This window comes from Zonotrichia leucophrys, chromosome 3, assembly GCF_028769735.1.
Source record: "Zonotrichia leucophrys gambelii isolate GWCS_2022_RI chromosome 3, RI_Zleu_2.0, whole genome shotgun sequence".
Taxonomy (NCBI): Eukaryota; Metazoa; Chordata; class Aves; order Passeriformes; family Passerellidae; genus Zonotrichia; species Zonotrichia leucophrys.
This window is the reverse complement of record NC_088172.1, coordinates 85,340,482-85,356,675: the sequence shown is the minus strand read 5'-3', so window position 1 is coordinate 85,356,675 and position 16,194 is coordinate 85,340,482. Positions and strand designations below refer to the sequence as shown.

The 16,194-nt window shown below is 37.7% G+C and overlaps 1 protein-coding gene across 3 annotated transcripts in view; it reads right to left on the bottom strand.

Moving 5' to 3' along the window:
• KCNK2 (potassium two pore domain channel subfamily K member 2) overlaps positions 1–16,194 on the bottom strand; it is a 132,156-nt gene that overhangs the window by 47,409 nt on the left and 68,553 nt on the right. For all 3 annotated transcript variants that reach the window (XM_064709108.1, XM_064709109.1, XM_064709110.1), the window contains one exon: positions 13,368–13,485. In XM_064709108.1, coding sequence (XP_064565178.1) covers positions 13,368–13,485 — 118 coding nt within the window. The remainder of the gene's footprint in view (positions 1–13,367; positions 13,486–16,194) is intronic.

The following is a 16,194-nucleotide window of genomic DNA, read 5'->3' as shown; positions in this document are numbered from 1 at the left end:
CTATTGTTGCCATTGATCTCCAAAGATGTTTTAAACTCTGTAAATCTCTCTCTGTATAGGATTGAATATTCTCCATGTTAAATTATCATGCAGGTTCATCAAGCTCACTACCACTGGGGCAGAATACAACATAAAATACAGACCACATTCCTTGGTTTCTGCAGCACACTGATGATCTTTAATACAAAAAACCCTTCTGCACCAAGCTCCAGAGAAACTGACAGTGTGCGCTTAGACATAAAAGCAATTAAGCTTTCTCACCACAGCAGTGGGGTACTCTATGCAAACATTGGTCCCTCCTAAAATAATTCAAAGAAAAGTAAAATAAAGAAGAAAAAGTTGATATCTTACTCTGTACACTAACCCAAACCCAGCAGGGATGCCAGCATTTTTTTCCTGTGAGACCTACCAAAACCACTCTGCATCTTCAGAGTTACCTGCGAATCTACGTATTTAACGAGACACTAGCAATGAAATCTTTAATCCTTGCATTTCAGTATCTTCCCTCCCATCTGACAACTATCTTGATCTTAATATTCTACTTGCAGCAATTGCTCAGTTATAACATGTGTGCACTTCTGATAGCACTGACTCATTTCTTCTCTAATTACTGCTGCAGAACCACACTGGCTACTGCTCCTTTTACCCCAGTCATAGCTACAGCACAGCTTGAAAATGGCAAGATAAAACCACACACCAAAGGGTACCAAATAACAACCTCTCCAAGTCTTCACTGACCTAGAGTGGACAAAGGGTCTATGGGTTAACTCAACAATCAAATCTACCTTTCATATTTGTCTGTATTTGTGAAAATTCTGAACAATTTAACAACAATGACTAATTAGCAGTCAGAAGTTCAGACAAGTGCATGAAATGCTCTCAAGTACAGATTTGAAAGCTATTGACTAAGGTGAAAAGTATATTCACCAGAAGTCATTACAAATTTATAGAAGGCTCTTCACACAGATGATCTACAAATCATCTCATAGCAAAATAAGGCATTTTAGGCAAGTGCAAACCTAAATTACATTTTTATCTAGCCTAAGAAAACATCACTTCAGGGCTCAGATGAAGCTCAATAAATCCCATAAGGAGACAAAAATTAAAAATTTCTCAGTCTGGATGATCTATAATGGAGCAGTGCATCAGATAATGGATTCTTGTTCTGGCAAGAACATTTTCTCTGGCCAGTTTTTAACTAGACAGTAGACAGATATATGGTCAGAGAAGTTCTTTCTCAGGGTGTTGAATTTGACTTTCCAATTGTGCTGTCCAAAGCATGGAGCAAAGTTAACAGTCCCCAGTACATGTTCTTTCATATCTATCATCCTTTCTTCCAACAGGAAAAAACCACAGCAATACAGAGAGGAAAAAGTTTCTTGGCCTTCACAAGGCTCCCTGCCACGACTCTTGGTGCCCTAACATGTGCCAAACTCCAAGAGATTTATTTTCATGCACCCATTTCTAAAAGCAGCAACTATGGCTGTTCAACAAGCACAAATGATGGGCTTTTTGCAAATAATCTGTGCTTTTCTGACCAGAGGGGATTTATCAATCTGTGGTGCAATAAATGCATGAATTGGTATCTGCAGGCCAGTCTGAAGAGAAGAAACAGTTTAAGCCAGCAATGATGCTGGCAGATTTCTAAAAGCATTTGATGATTTCAGCATATTCCAGTCAAGAACTGGAACAGGCCACCCAGGGGAATTACTGTCCCTGGAAGTGTTTAAAAAACACATAAATGTGGCACTTGAGGACACGGTTTAGTTGGTTAACAGTTGAACTGCATTTCTTCCAACCTTAACGGTTCTATAATTATATGATTCTATATTTATGTCCAAACCTAAGACTATATTCAGAGTGCCAACAGAACTTTAGAGTGAGTGCCAAAAACGTATAATCAAAGTCCTTTTAAAGCAATCAAAATAAAGGGAGTTTTTGCCTATAGAGGATGTTGCCTACTTAAAAATTGAAATGAGAAGCTTTAATAGCCCCTGACATTACTTCATCTTATTTAACTAAAAGATTATAGAGTAAGAATGAAAGATTTGCCACTACAGTAGAAAAAAAGTTCTAGTCTTTCTAAGTCAGTTTGCTGTGGATTTTTTGAAATAGTATTGAAATATCACAAAAATAGATTATGTAAATTAACAGTAGTACAGCTCCTTAATCTGAGAGAACTTTGATGCCAAAATATTTTTTTTGTAGAGCTAGGAGATAAAAATTAGCAGTTTTAACTGTAAAATCTAGATACCTCTCTAACACATCATCAGTTAAACTAAGCAACCCAGACACTTGGGATGCTTCACTCTGTTGTTACCTTTATGACCCAAAATAATTGCTTCCAAGAGTTTGTTATCAAAATAAACAAGACAGAAAACAACAGCACAGACACCAGCACAGCAGATGGCAAGCACCATGCATCACACAGCAAGAAAGCCAAAGTCATCCATCCATCCATGTTTTCCCCAGGACCAGTTTGGTGCCACACTCTCCAAAGAATTCAGCTAAACTGATCAAGTCCCCACTGATACATGATCCAATAACATGACTTCAGAATCAAAGTCTGCAAAATTCACAGGTGAATGAATAATCCTCACTATGGCTAATGATGGTGGCTGAGAAGTTAAAAAAGACAACTAAAATATACTGAATTTGGAAAAGTAGAAAAGTGGAGAATTTACTTCCTATGCAGCCTCTTCAGGCAGAAGTTTTCACAGGTTGACAAAATGCTAACAAACACTAAAACCAACCTGATCCTTCAAGTATCTATCTTTACCAAAAAAAAAATCCTTCCTGAACTAAAATAAACTCCACAACTAATGCCAGTGACAGAAGATTTTATTTGTTAGGCCCACAAGTAACAAGTGTTGTCTATCGATTCTGGAGAGGTATTTAATTCAGATTATAAGTCTGGAGAAAGGAAATGAGATGAAAAATCTGTACAGCAACATGGGATGACAGCAAGGAAGCAATTATTCAGAAGTCACAGTTGGAGCCTGGCTATGAGAAACAAGGAAGATCTAAGCCAACATATCGAGTTATTCCTTTTGGTTACAACCTCAGAAATCCTCATGACATTCTAGCAGGTACAAAACACCACCAGCGTTTTCAAATCAGATCATCTTTAACCAGATATAGGTTTAAAACTGGATACGAGAACTTAAACCACACATTTTATAAAGAATACCAAGTTCTGGGGAATGGAAACAGTGCTTACATTCAAAGCATTAAATGCTACCTCAGCATAGCTGGATTTTGTAAAGCATTTAAGTTTTCAAGATTGCAGTTCTTTTTCCTGCTAAACACTTTTGTTATTATCCCTCGAAATACTAGAGTGATACTCCCATACCCACAGTATCTGAGCATATTTAATTACTGATTTCAGATAGACAACTGGTTTTGAGAAAGGATCCCTGCAGGTAAGACAGACTCACTGAAAACGTGAACCAATTTCTGTCCAGGGAGACATGAACTTACACAGTTTGTCTTGTTGCTGTGAAGCAACCACAGCCAAGATGTCCAAATCAAGTAGTGCCTTGTCTTTAATTACATTTGTCTTTCTCCCTGCTCTGCTTACTGGTTCAGCAAAACTCATCAGAATCCCACACAAGCGCAGGAAAGGGAGGAAATCACACTTCCAGTGAGGCCATGAAGGAGCAACAATCTGCAGATTTGTCCCCACAGAACCAAAAATCGAAACACTTAAGATACTAATTTCTTACAAACAAAGTATTTCTAACTGCATTTAAAAAAAAGCAACCAAACAAAAACAAATTAAAAAAAAACCCTCAGAAACTGTCTCACCTAGAAGAGGATGATTTTCACAAAGTACATTTTCTAGAAGGACAAAGATGTTGTTCTCCCCAGTCCTGCTGTGCAAGCCCAGACTAAAATTTTAATCAGTAATACTCAATATAGGAACACCTTGAGCAAGAGAATAACTCATCATATGTTTTACAGGCTAATAGCTGTACTACCACACAATTTATTTGCTTTCAGCTGGTATGGAGCAGACAATTATCCTCCCTTTAGCTTACACCACATTTTTTCACACCTGGAAAAGCATCTATACATTGGTAAAGCTCAGCATGACCAGAAGGTATGTAAGCACATACAGGACTTTTCTGCACCATCACCTAAATTATGCATCCCTCAAGTCTTCCCTGCTACCTAGCTTACTTTTAATTTGCAATTAACATGCCTTCTGTAACCATCTGCTGCTGCCAAATGAAAAATTGGAGTCATCAGACTGTAATGTTATACTGAACAATTATATTTGCACTAGCAGTTCAAATCAGATAAATCAAAATGTATCAATTTTTATCCTCTTTATCTTCTGATATATCTGTATATATAATGCCTGTTGTTGCAGAAATCAACTTTTACTCTTGAAAAATATGGATTTTTAACACACACTGAGATGCAAACTACAATTTTGCTTGCAGTCATACAACTCATACAGCTCTTGCAAAACGATCACACCAGAGGGGGAGATTCTCCAAAGCACAAGAGGATTCAACACAGACAAAAATCACTGAAAAAATGTTAATGGATTTTGTTAATTTCCCCTTTGCCTGCTGTATTTCTACCCAGCTTCCCTTCTAGTTTTCAAGGTTTTTTTTTAATGGAATCAAGCTGATGGCAGTAATGAGAAATCTATAAAGTATAGAGAGCTCTCATTGTATAAAAAGGAAACACTTTCATGAAATGCTAATGGATATTCCTATTTGCTGTAGTGATACTTGAACGATATTTTACTCCATAATGCTGTTGGCACAAGGCAGCAGATTTTATACTGGGGGCAGTTCAAGAAATCTTTCAGGTCTTTTACATTATCAGTACTACATCCTTTCTATATTCTTGGGAGGGGGGAAAAAAGGTTATCTTCCTGAATCATTGAAACAGAATCAGCTGGTAACCCTGACCAGCTGTTGGGAATGGTACAGCCAAGTTTGCATGAAAACATTTGGGTGAATACAGGTTAAATGGTCAACCCAGCCCCTTCCTTAAGCACATCTTAGCTCTCCAGTTCAGCACACCACTGGAATATCCAGGCCCAGCCGTGCCCCATGAGCACCAGTGCCCACCCTGCTGTGACCAGCCAGCATGCCAAGGGACATTCCTGGCACTGGGGAATTGTACAGGTGATGTGTACATCAACCAAAGCCTCAACACAACACAAGCAACCTTCTTCAGATCTTAGTTCCCAGGGAGATAAACCACCTCATCCTACACTCAGATTGACACAATAGGCAAACAGTATGATTTATATTAGGCAGGTACTCACCTGGTATAAAAAGCACATGCAATTCAGCCACATCTGCAAAAACTGCTCAACATGCAGAACCATGCTAGAAGTACCTAAAATGTGTCTACTTTCTATGGAGTAGGCAGAAATTCCAGCTGATAGTGAACTTTGCTTTCAGGACAACTTACATGCCCCCATGCTAGTCTTATGTCATGAGTCCCCACCCCAAAAAAAAAAAAAAAAAAAAAAAAAAAAAACCCAAAAAACCCCAATAAACTAAAAAACAAACTAACAAATCTGTGATGGATTACAGCTGCCTTTCCCTCTTTAAAAGCCACTTCTGCTCAGCAGCTCAACTACACAAACTGGAAACAGATGTGAATGAAGCAGCACATAAAGATAAACATCTTAACATGGTCAAAAGTTACCAACAGACCATCCTGAGGGGACACACACTGTGAACAGGTGTTTTTATTTTGGCCTCTAAACCTTACCCACTCAATGACCCTGGTGTAGAGGCAAAGCACAAAACATTCTCTTTTTTTCAGTGTTTTCCAAAATGCTGTGCCACTGTTTGCTTATAGGATTTGAGGTTCTCATGGTTGGTTGCACCACTCCTTATTCAATTACAAAAATAAACAAAAAGGGAGCAGGAAATAATGCCATTCATCCTAGCATTCTGCACACAGTGTAACCCTACTTGGCAATTTTTCCTTGCATCCTTTCCTTTATTGATAGCAACAAGCTTTTGTAACCTGGGAATGGAAATGGACATGATCAGGAGGCTCAGAAACCCTTTTCTAATCAGCCAGTGATGAGAAATCTGAATAAAGAGAACAAAATTCAATTTCATTAGTACACTGGAATTAACAGAGCAAGCTGTGAAAACTTCACTGCTCATTTGCAGTGTGAATTGGGGACTGTCACAACTGACAAATTGACATTTTCGCTCCACAACATGACTTGAAGTTCTAAGCAGAACTGCTTTAAGCATAGCCTGTTGTTTAGGAAATTACCAAAGGCTATGGAGTGATGGAAAGCTGCAAACCTGGCAATTTATTTTAACACAACTATTTTCAGGTTTTGAGGGAAAAAAATAAAAAAAGGAAGATAAAAGCTCAAAAAGTGCAAGTACATCAAACTGCAAAAATGGTACGTCTGCCTTCTTGCTTGGCAAGATCCAGCAATAAATAGACACCACACCAAAACAAAACTGTCAGTGCTGCCTAGCAGGAAGCTTATCAAAGACATTTAAAAGGCTTTTTTTATGAAAAACTTATTTTAATGAAGTCACATCAGCGTAGAAGAACATTCCAGGTGGTCAGAAAAAATATTCTAGATCATAGATGTACTCAGAAATTCAGTGTTACAAGCAAAGAAAGTAGTTAGCAGAGTTCTGAATCTAAATTCTGAAAGAATAAAAATTTGTAAAGAGAAAGATCAAGCCAACAAATATAATGTAATGTCACTGATGCCACCACCTTCCCTAAAGACAGCAACACTTCATACCATCCACTGCCTAATTTCTTGTCCAGAATTCATTACTGAACAGATAAAAAAACCTCCCTTGTACATTCATAACTAAGAGGCTACATCACCCTCACCTGTTCTAATATAGCTGATAACTTAAATAACAATATCACCAGAAACATCAACCCTGAATATGGCCCACAGGACATGCGAGTGCTTGCAATTTACCATATGCCTGCACATCAGATTCCTGTGCATCAAACCAGGGCTGGTAGGGGGGGAAAAAAAGTCCCTTCTCTGTGTAATTAAAGCTGTGTGTCATTCCATAAACTTGCACTTTTTCAATTTCAGAGCTACCCTTGGCAATTTTGAGTATTTCCTTAGTCCCAGTCATTTTGGTCGGTGAGGCTCAATTTGTTTTCTGTGATTTGCTCATTCAATTTAATTCAATTTTTCTGATACACAAGCCCTCAATGTCTCTAACTGAGCTCTTCATCTAATATAATTTCCTTTCAGCTCTTCAACATCGTCCTTTCTCCACCACTGTCCCAGGTTCCCTAGCTCTCAGCAGTCTCATCCTAATTATTGCTCCTGTATCTTGTACAGCCCACGTATTATTTCTTTGGCATTCAAGTCAGATAAGCCCTCTTTCCCACTGCCTGAGCAAATGCAGGAGAAAATTGAGGGCATGGTGGTAATACACTTTCAACTCACTCTTCCTGGGAGAAATAATTACAGAGGAAATCTTGTTTAGTCACTACTGCCCTGGGAGAGAGTACGCTCAGTTCAGATGAAATATTTGGAGGATTGTGTTGCCAAACCCTAACAGGTCTCTCCAGAGCACAATTGAAGCACTATTTGTCAACAGCCAATAACTGGGTCAAATTCAGACACCTCTTCAAAAGTGCAACAAAAGAAGCAAAGGAAATAAATTAGAATGGAGCAAAGAGAGATTAAAACCCTAATTTAGTGCCAACAATTATTAAGGACAGCAGCACAGGGACAGGAAGGTAAGCACAACACTAACCTGGAGGAAAGAATGAGTTCTGAAGAGATCTCAGGGGGATTTTTTCTAAACCTAAAAATTCTTTCTGTTGACATCTTATCAGATGAGATATACATGTTTAACACTCTTTGAGAGTCAACGTGGCTCTCAGGAGAGCAGCAGGAGTTTTCAGTGGAGTCCTCTGCAGAGCAAGAGAGGGAAGGAGCATTTCCACTTCATTCCCCAGTGACCTCTGTAGCATGTCTCTTACTACCACATTTTCACAGACCATAAATTTTAACCACTTTTTTTTCCTGCATTGCTCTGCAGTTGGTCTTATCAGCTGGTTATACTCAGCTTTGCCACACACAAACTCCTGAAGAAGCTGTGTGAAGTCTGGACCTGTGCAGCCAGCCTATCAGTAGAGGCTGAGATCCTCCATCTGGCCTTGATGAAGATTATTTCTAGTAGAAGAGCCCTGAAAGAAACAGGTCCTTGGAAGCCCTCAAATGTCCATCAAGAGTTAAGCTCATTTAAGTAATGGACACAAATGCAGATTTAATTACTGATATGATGGAGAAAAGTCAGATATAGGAATATTTTTAAGGCAAATGTATTTATATTTTTTAAATTTCAGGAGTTTTTCTCCCATCCCCTCCTCAATTACCTCAGCATTTCACTTTCTTTTGCTTGCTTCTTCTCTCTTCCCTTACAATTACATTAACAGAAATCCAAATATTTACACTCTGATAAGCTGCAATCTTGTAAAATGAAGCTTTTATGCTCATCCTCAAAATCCTTGTTTCTTCTTTGGTGGCACAAACAAATAAAAAAAGTAACATGTTCAAAGATAAGCATGTGATGTTTCTTACTTTTCTGAACTAGGAGAACAAATTTTTCAATGTCATTTGCACATTTTTAGCTTTATGATTATCTGACATAATAGAATTGTTCATATTATGAACAATATTTGTCTTTTTGTAACGTCAAAAGTGTTTTGTATATTTTAGTTGTCAGCACATTATTCTGTTACCTTGTATTTCAAACATGCAGTGGAATGGTGCCAGAAGGGACAGTTTTAGCAGCAGGATTTTATTATTGTTTCAAATCAAAAAGCAATGTAATAAGACTTTCTAAAATACCCTGCCTTCACAAGCAAATCTTTTGTCCAGCCAGTGGGAAAATGACAGAAGGATTGGTTCCTTAAAGTGAAATTGCATTTGAAGCTACATAACTAATTGCAGCTTTAAAAATGACAAATCAGGTTGAAATTTCTAGTCAAAAACATAAATCTATTTTTCAGTATCTTAGCTGCTTGCTATTCACATCTGTTCCCTAAAATGTAAATATTTACAAATTTATTTTCTATTTCTTTTTGTCGTTTGTTTTGGTTTGTTTGTTTTTTGGTTTGGTGGGGGTTTTTTTTGGTTGTTTTTTTTTTGTATTCATATTCTTTCGTACACTTTAATATTGGTTCTTACACTTTTGGACCCCAAAAGCCCAGGTTCCCATAGCTAACTTCATGACCCTAAATTAAAGACATTAGCCATAAGTAAACTTCTCAAGAGGTTCAGTTTCCAGGGAACATGAGATGTTGGGTTCAAAAGTCAAGGGCTGGCGGCAACAAAAGTTGCCAGGACATTTGAAAAGGACAAGAAGAAATGATGTGCTCTTCCTTTCTGGATTTGTTGGAGGCAGTTTTTGGCAACAGTTGGATTTGGCCATCCATGGGGCTGTGATGCATCCCCGACTGCTCAGGCACTAAGGGAGCTCTGTTTGGAAGGATGCGCTCCGGCAAACCACAGCTACCAGCAAGGCTGCTGGCACTGCCACCGTGCTCTCGGCTGCCGTCCAAGGCACTCCGTCTTCCAGCAGCCTGAATGAACACTCTTCCCATATGCCTACCTTGCAGTGCTTGAAAAAATCATGACTGGAATAAGGCTGTCTGGAATAAGAGTGGAAATAATGCAGCTCTTTTAGATGAAGATCCATAGCAGGCTAGCAGAGGTTCTCACGATGCAGTTTCTTGTATTACAGAGGACACTGTAATTTTTTATGTGTTGACACACCAGACATTTGGGAAAACAACTTGCTGAGCTCAAGGCCTTGACATGTCTTCTTTGTTTTTTCATTTTACTGGACTCAGGTCTCAAGCTTCAAAATGACAGGTCTGGTTTTTTTACCCTGCTGCCAATATAAAACTTTCCCCACCCTTAAAACATAAACCTGGGGGAAATTGGGGTGTGTACAGGTTGTGTCTGTATGCCCATTTTTAAGTTCAGCTACCTATTGAAGGAAATGAACCAGAGGCTACAAACCATGCACAGTACCAGCAATGAACTCAGAACGAAAAGACGGGCAAAAAAAAAAAAAAAAAAAAAGGCATACAGGTTATTTTCCCTTCCTCCTCAGCACTATCTCCAGCTTTATGATTAAGTTACCATTTTTCTTGCTTTTCTCCTCAACCCTCTTTTTTCTTTTCTTTGGTCATGTGGTCTTGGAGAAGGACTGACTGGATAATGACATTTTCAGGTAGACAAAAAGAGGTTCTTTTGTACTTTGCAGCATGCACAGTATCCCAGGGAACAATGCAACAATATTTTTCATAGATAATTTCATATTCCTATTTACCTCTGTTACCCTTTTCCCTCTAAGAGACAGTCTGAAACCATTCCATATGCACAGACTAATAATCATGCAATTTCACATCTCTTTGTTGAGATGAGGTATATTTGTTCTGGAAACATATTCACAAGCAAAAACACCCAACTAAGCCAGCCAAAGATATAACCCTTCCTGAAACAAGTTCTGTGCTGCATCACAGCAGTAAATGCAAAGCTAAAACCAAGGACCTGTTCTAAAGAAAGCCTTGTGAAACTGTTTGATTAAGACTGTCAACTAAATCCACTTTTTGGAAAAGATCTAGTAGCAGTATCACATCATATTCTATTCAACCTCATTTTGCTAATTTTATATTAGGCACTGCAACACTTACTGAATTGCATGAAGGATTATAACAGATTTCAAAAAATGCTACATAAATACTAAGCCACGTTTTCTGAACTGTTGCCTCTGTTTGTGTGCGCTGGCTTTGGAACTCTAGAGACATAATGGAACCTTTCAGAAACCTACAGCAGATCCAGAAGATGGTTTTAGTCTGCTCCAGCAGCCACAGATAGCCAATATTTTTCATGTCAGTGTTCACTACAGGGATACAACAAGAACAGTAACTGCAAAGCAGTTATTTATTGCTTAGGCAGATGCTAAAGGCTTTATTTATTATCCTCTCCCCAGAAACCAAATATTTGTGGGATGCAAGTGCTACTGCCAGTAAGGAAAGGCTTTGCTTTCATTAAAGGAAGGTTTGAGAAATTCTATTCATAGACTACTGGTTCCATTTGAATGTCTTAGATTCTTACATATCACCAGGAAGAGTGTGGGCTAAGTGATATGGTAAAATTAATAGTAATACGTGGTGTGGAAAGCTACAAAATCTGCTGCAACAGAACCTGCTGGAAAGCCATCATTGTCTCTAAATGCTAGTAATCCCTTTTCTCATCTGAAAGTACTTCTTAAGGTACACAGACTAAAGCATGTAATATTTACAAATTTTATTCATATTTATCAAATGTCTTTCACAAATTATTTCTGTAAAGTCATTCTATGAATTTACACAGTCCTGTCTTTGTCCACAGAGAATATCTGTAGTGTTTGTCTGAAACCTATGGCAGCTCTCTGGAGATGCTCATAAACCACATTTTGATTCTCTTGAGAAATCAAGGTATTATTACCATATGCCTTCTAGCTGGAAGGAATGCCTTCATTTTCAAAAAGTTACTCATATACTCAAAGGTACTGTTCTGAACACAAAATCACTTGCTGGCACAAAATAACCCAAAGATTAAGGGAAAGCACACCCAGCTGTTCTGCTCACCACCTTTTCCCAGGTAATTCACTTTTCCAAGTGCTTTCCACCCCAGCACCACCTCCTGTCACACCACGAGCCCTGGGAGCCACGGGAGAGGGGGGTCACAGCATAAAGACAACACCAATACACTGCAGCTTCCATATAATCCTGCTTCCCTTGGATCCTGAGAAAAGCTCAAAAGTACCATTGGCTGGGAGCTTCCCACCAGAAACGGGAAGAAACCATGATGAAAGAAACCCAGCCACTCCAAAGCCGAAATATTTTATGGGAGACCTTTTTCCCCCCATTTTTGTTCCTCAGGCTGCTATCACAAAACTTGAAACAAATATTTATTGTTGCCCAGTTTGACCTGCTTCTGTCAACTCTGGTCTGCAGAAACGACCTGAAATATTAATTTTCAAATGTATTTCCTATTGGGATATCTTTCCTCTTGGGAACAGTGGATCACAGGCCTGGATGCCTTTGCAGATCTCTGCTCTCTTCCAAGCTGGACTTACACATGGCTTGGTAGAATCAGGTCAGTAAATTAAATCAGAAAACATTTTGATTTAGAAAATCCTTAGTTTTACTTAGAAAAAAAGATGGTGAGACAAAATGTTCCAATGCTTTAAAATAATTTTTGAACTTTTAATTCCTTGAACACCTTTCATATGTTAACTTTTATCCTTATTAGGAAGTGAAACAACTATTCTGCATTTTCTATAGGACCAGGGATGCTCACAACATAAAGTTTAGTGCTGCCCAAAGAGGATAACATAAGATTGATCACAAGCCTGTCCTTTTAAAGTTCTTGCTCTTTTTGGTTATAACCTTTAATTTCAATTAGATTATTCAATACTTGAGGGTTTTTATCACCATGAGGAGGTGCTACTATAAAATCAGGAAGTTTTCTGCAAATCAAGGAAGTAAGAATTTCTCTGGTTTCACTAAACTTGTGTTTCAGTTACTCTAGGTGTGGAAAAATATCACATAGGCACAATATTCATACAAATAAATATAGACATATTTATACTCAAACACAAAATACGGTATTTATGCACTTCTACATAAAGAAAGAAAAAAAGTGCAGACAACACTTGAAAAGAACATCCTCTTCCACCACAATATGCATATAAATATTATGTAGTGATAATTATTGTGAAGATGCTACAATTCCTTATATATTACTCTCGATTTTTTTCTCATGATTTCATCTCCAAATTTCCATCTATCTTTGTGAATACCCTTCTGTGAGCTATATTAATTTTTTTAACTCCATACCATGTGTACAATAGTCAAAGGGAAGAAACTGAAATACCAAACACTGTTTCATTTTACACCTGCTCAGAGGGACAGTGACTCTTTCAGAATTTAGATAAAATAAAAACATCAAATGGGAGAACACAGGCTTTTAATTCCATACATCTCAGTCATGGTTTAATGCACATGTGCTTTAAATCATGCCCTATTTAACACTTGTGACTGTACAGTTGACCAAACTTTCCCCAGAAAATATTTCCACAACCTCTTCCATTTACTTGAGAGAAATGTACAGCAACATTTTTTTTCTACAGAAAAATCACTCAGCTAGGGCTCCTTTACAGACAGCTATTATTTCTGCCCCTGCAGCTAGAAAATAACTCTCTACTTAAAACAGAAGATTTGGAAGATTTACCATTAACAGATACATGCACACACTGGAAATCAAGAGTTTCAGCTCATTGAATATAAAAAGATAATAAGCTGTGTCCTACCTATGGTGGTAATAACAGTGCCAGCAAAGAAGAAGGAACTTCCCAAGTCCCAGTGACTGTTCTGAGCAGATGTGTTTCCTAAAGGTATGATTCCTGCATTTATTGCTGCCACTACTTGCTGCAAGTTTAAAAAGATTTTGTCAATATTCATGAAACAATTGTATTCATATATATATATATATATATTATACAATAAATTGATTAAATAATTTATTTGATGCAAGCACTAAACCAGAAAAGGATCTCTGTTGCTTTACTCGAGCTTTCTGACTCCATCAGGCTACAATTTATTCTTCAGCAACCACCCCAGGCAATTCAGAAGAGCTGTAAAGTCCAGACCATTGGGGAGAATGCAAAATCTGTGATATTTCTATCTTAGTTAGAAGACAAACACAATTATTTTTGCTGCTGTAACTATTTGGTGAAGAAAAGCATGCATTAGACAAAATTTATAATGAGAGATTCCCACAATGTTCCTGTGGTGTGTTAGGCTAGCAAATGGACTTCTTAAAAACAATCATTTTAAGAAATCAAGAAAAAATGCCCATGCATTATTCTGTATCAAATAATTCCAAAGAATGAAACACTCTTACAAAACAGACATTTCAATAATTAAAGCAATCACACATACAATTATACAACTTTCACTATAGCAGCAAAAATTCAGTCAAATATCAAACATGTATCTCTATGCAACTATATATTTCAGAAATGTTGTTCTTGAAAAATTCAGTCCTAACTAATAAAATCAACGAGCTTGCCACTAGTGACATCTACATAGTCTCAAGAAATTGGACTTTTCTTCTTTCAGCAGTATCAACTACTTTAAATTCTTACTACAAAACGTATTCCTGTTTTGTTATATCACAATTGCAGATATACACTGGTATTTGAGTTAAAGAAAAAGTATTTTTAAAATTGTGATAAATATTTTTAAAAGTATATGTTTTCATTTAATTCTCAAACTTTAAAACTGGATTTATTTCTAATTATTACACTTGTGATAATTGGTGTCTAACAAAAGAAAAACAGAGGAAGCAATATCACAAAGTGAAAATGAGCATTTCAACTGACTAGTAGTTCCTGCTTGGCAAGATTTACAACAATAATTAGGTACACAAATATATTCAGTGATATGAAAGACCAGAGCCATCTTCCCTTCAGGCAGTCTGCTGCAGAGGAACAGTGTTGTACAGTGGTAAGAATTTTTTCAGTTCCAGAATACATTGATTATTTGGAAATTAAAACATTTCTGTTACTCAACTGTCCCCACAGAAGTTACTTGATCTGGACAGAGATTATGAAGTAACAATGTGGGATTAACTAGGACATCTATTTTTTATTATGGGACTTAAATCCAACATGAAATCCAGCTTAAACCCAACATTTCCAGTTTACCCCTTTCAAAGCTCAGATGCACAAAAGGAACCATTCTGATCCCACTGCTGCACCTCTGCAGCCACAGGGATCCTCCTGCCAAACCTAAACCATTTCCACCATCCAGGGTTGTCAACAGAAAACCAGCTGGGGTATCTTTACACAAACTTTCAACTTCTTTGTTTAAACTTTTCTTTTTTAAATAACAGAGGGACAGACACCAAAGAAGTGGAATTTTCAGTCCTACTGAGGAAGGAGTAAGCATGGGGAAAGTGAGGGGAATGAGAGTTTAATTCTCCTTTGTGTTGGAAGGATAAATCTTCCACATTAGTGCATGATGTCCAGCTTGGCAGGAGCAAATGCAGCAGCACTGACACTGACAGGTGTTTCCATCCATGTGGGAAGGGACACACCAGACTAAGAGGCATGAGAAAACCATCAGCTGAATTGATTTTATAATTTACACAACACAGATATTCCTTTGATTTACAAGGAAGGGTGAATCAGTGTGCTGTGCTGCACAGGGCTCACTGAGGGCTGTTACATTTCAGGGCACTAAGAGCTGCCATCACAAATCCTGGTACCTGCACATGGGAGCACCCTCCAGTGAGGACATTCTATCATATAGCACTGGATCAATGTCAATTTTGGAACCATTCTTCTTTCATTACCGTTTCTTGTACTGGATGAAGGTGCTCCCAGAGCAATGCACCTGTTCAGACAGTCCAGCAAGACCAAGTTTTATACAAATCCAGATGTAAAATGGATTTGTAAAATTCAGGGCTTTTACCATCACTGCACATTTTTAAAGCCATATGTACCTCAAGGCCTTTTATATTAAAGGTGTTCCAATCTAAACTGCTCAACAACCCACTACAGTTATGCATTTCCTGACTTCATCTACCACACCTACATTTTTCCTGGAAAAAAAAAATACAGCTTAACCCAAAAGTGCCCAAGGCACAACAGATGGCTACAAAAGACAATTAGCCACTATTATTATGTCTCTGATTTTATCCAACTGCTAATCAGAAAAATAATCAGGGCTGCTTTCAGAGATGCTTCCTTTTCATACAGCCTCCTAAGTTCTGACTATGCACACTTTTAGGGACTTTCTGAGTAGGAGGCTGCATCTGCATCGTGGTGTTCAGATTGGCTTGGGTGAATTGCTTTGTCATTTATTTATCTAATTGCTTTTGGAGCTCACTTGATTTTTGGGAGCCAAGTAGTTCTGTGGCAGTAAGATCTTCAAAATTACTTGTGGATCATTTAAAGCATATTTCCCGTTTGAGAGTTTGTATGTACTTCAAATTAATTTTTTAACTTCTTATGTTATGAGGAACACTTGAATAGCAATTTCTGATTTGTTTCCTTCAAGAAATTAATGATCTTACAGACCACTCAGCTTCCTCTTTCTTTCCAAACTGAAAACTCTTTCTTATTAAATAAT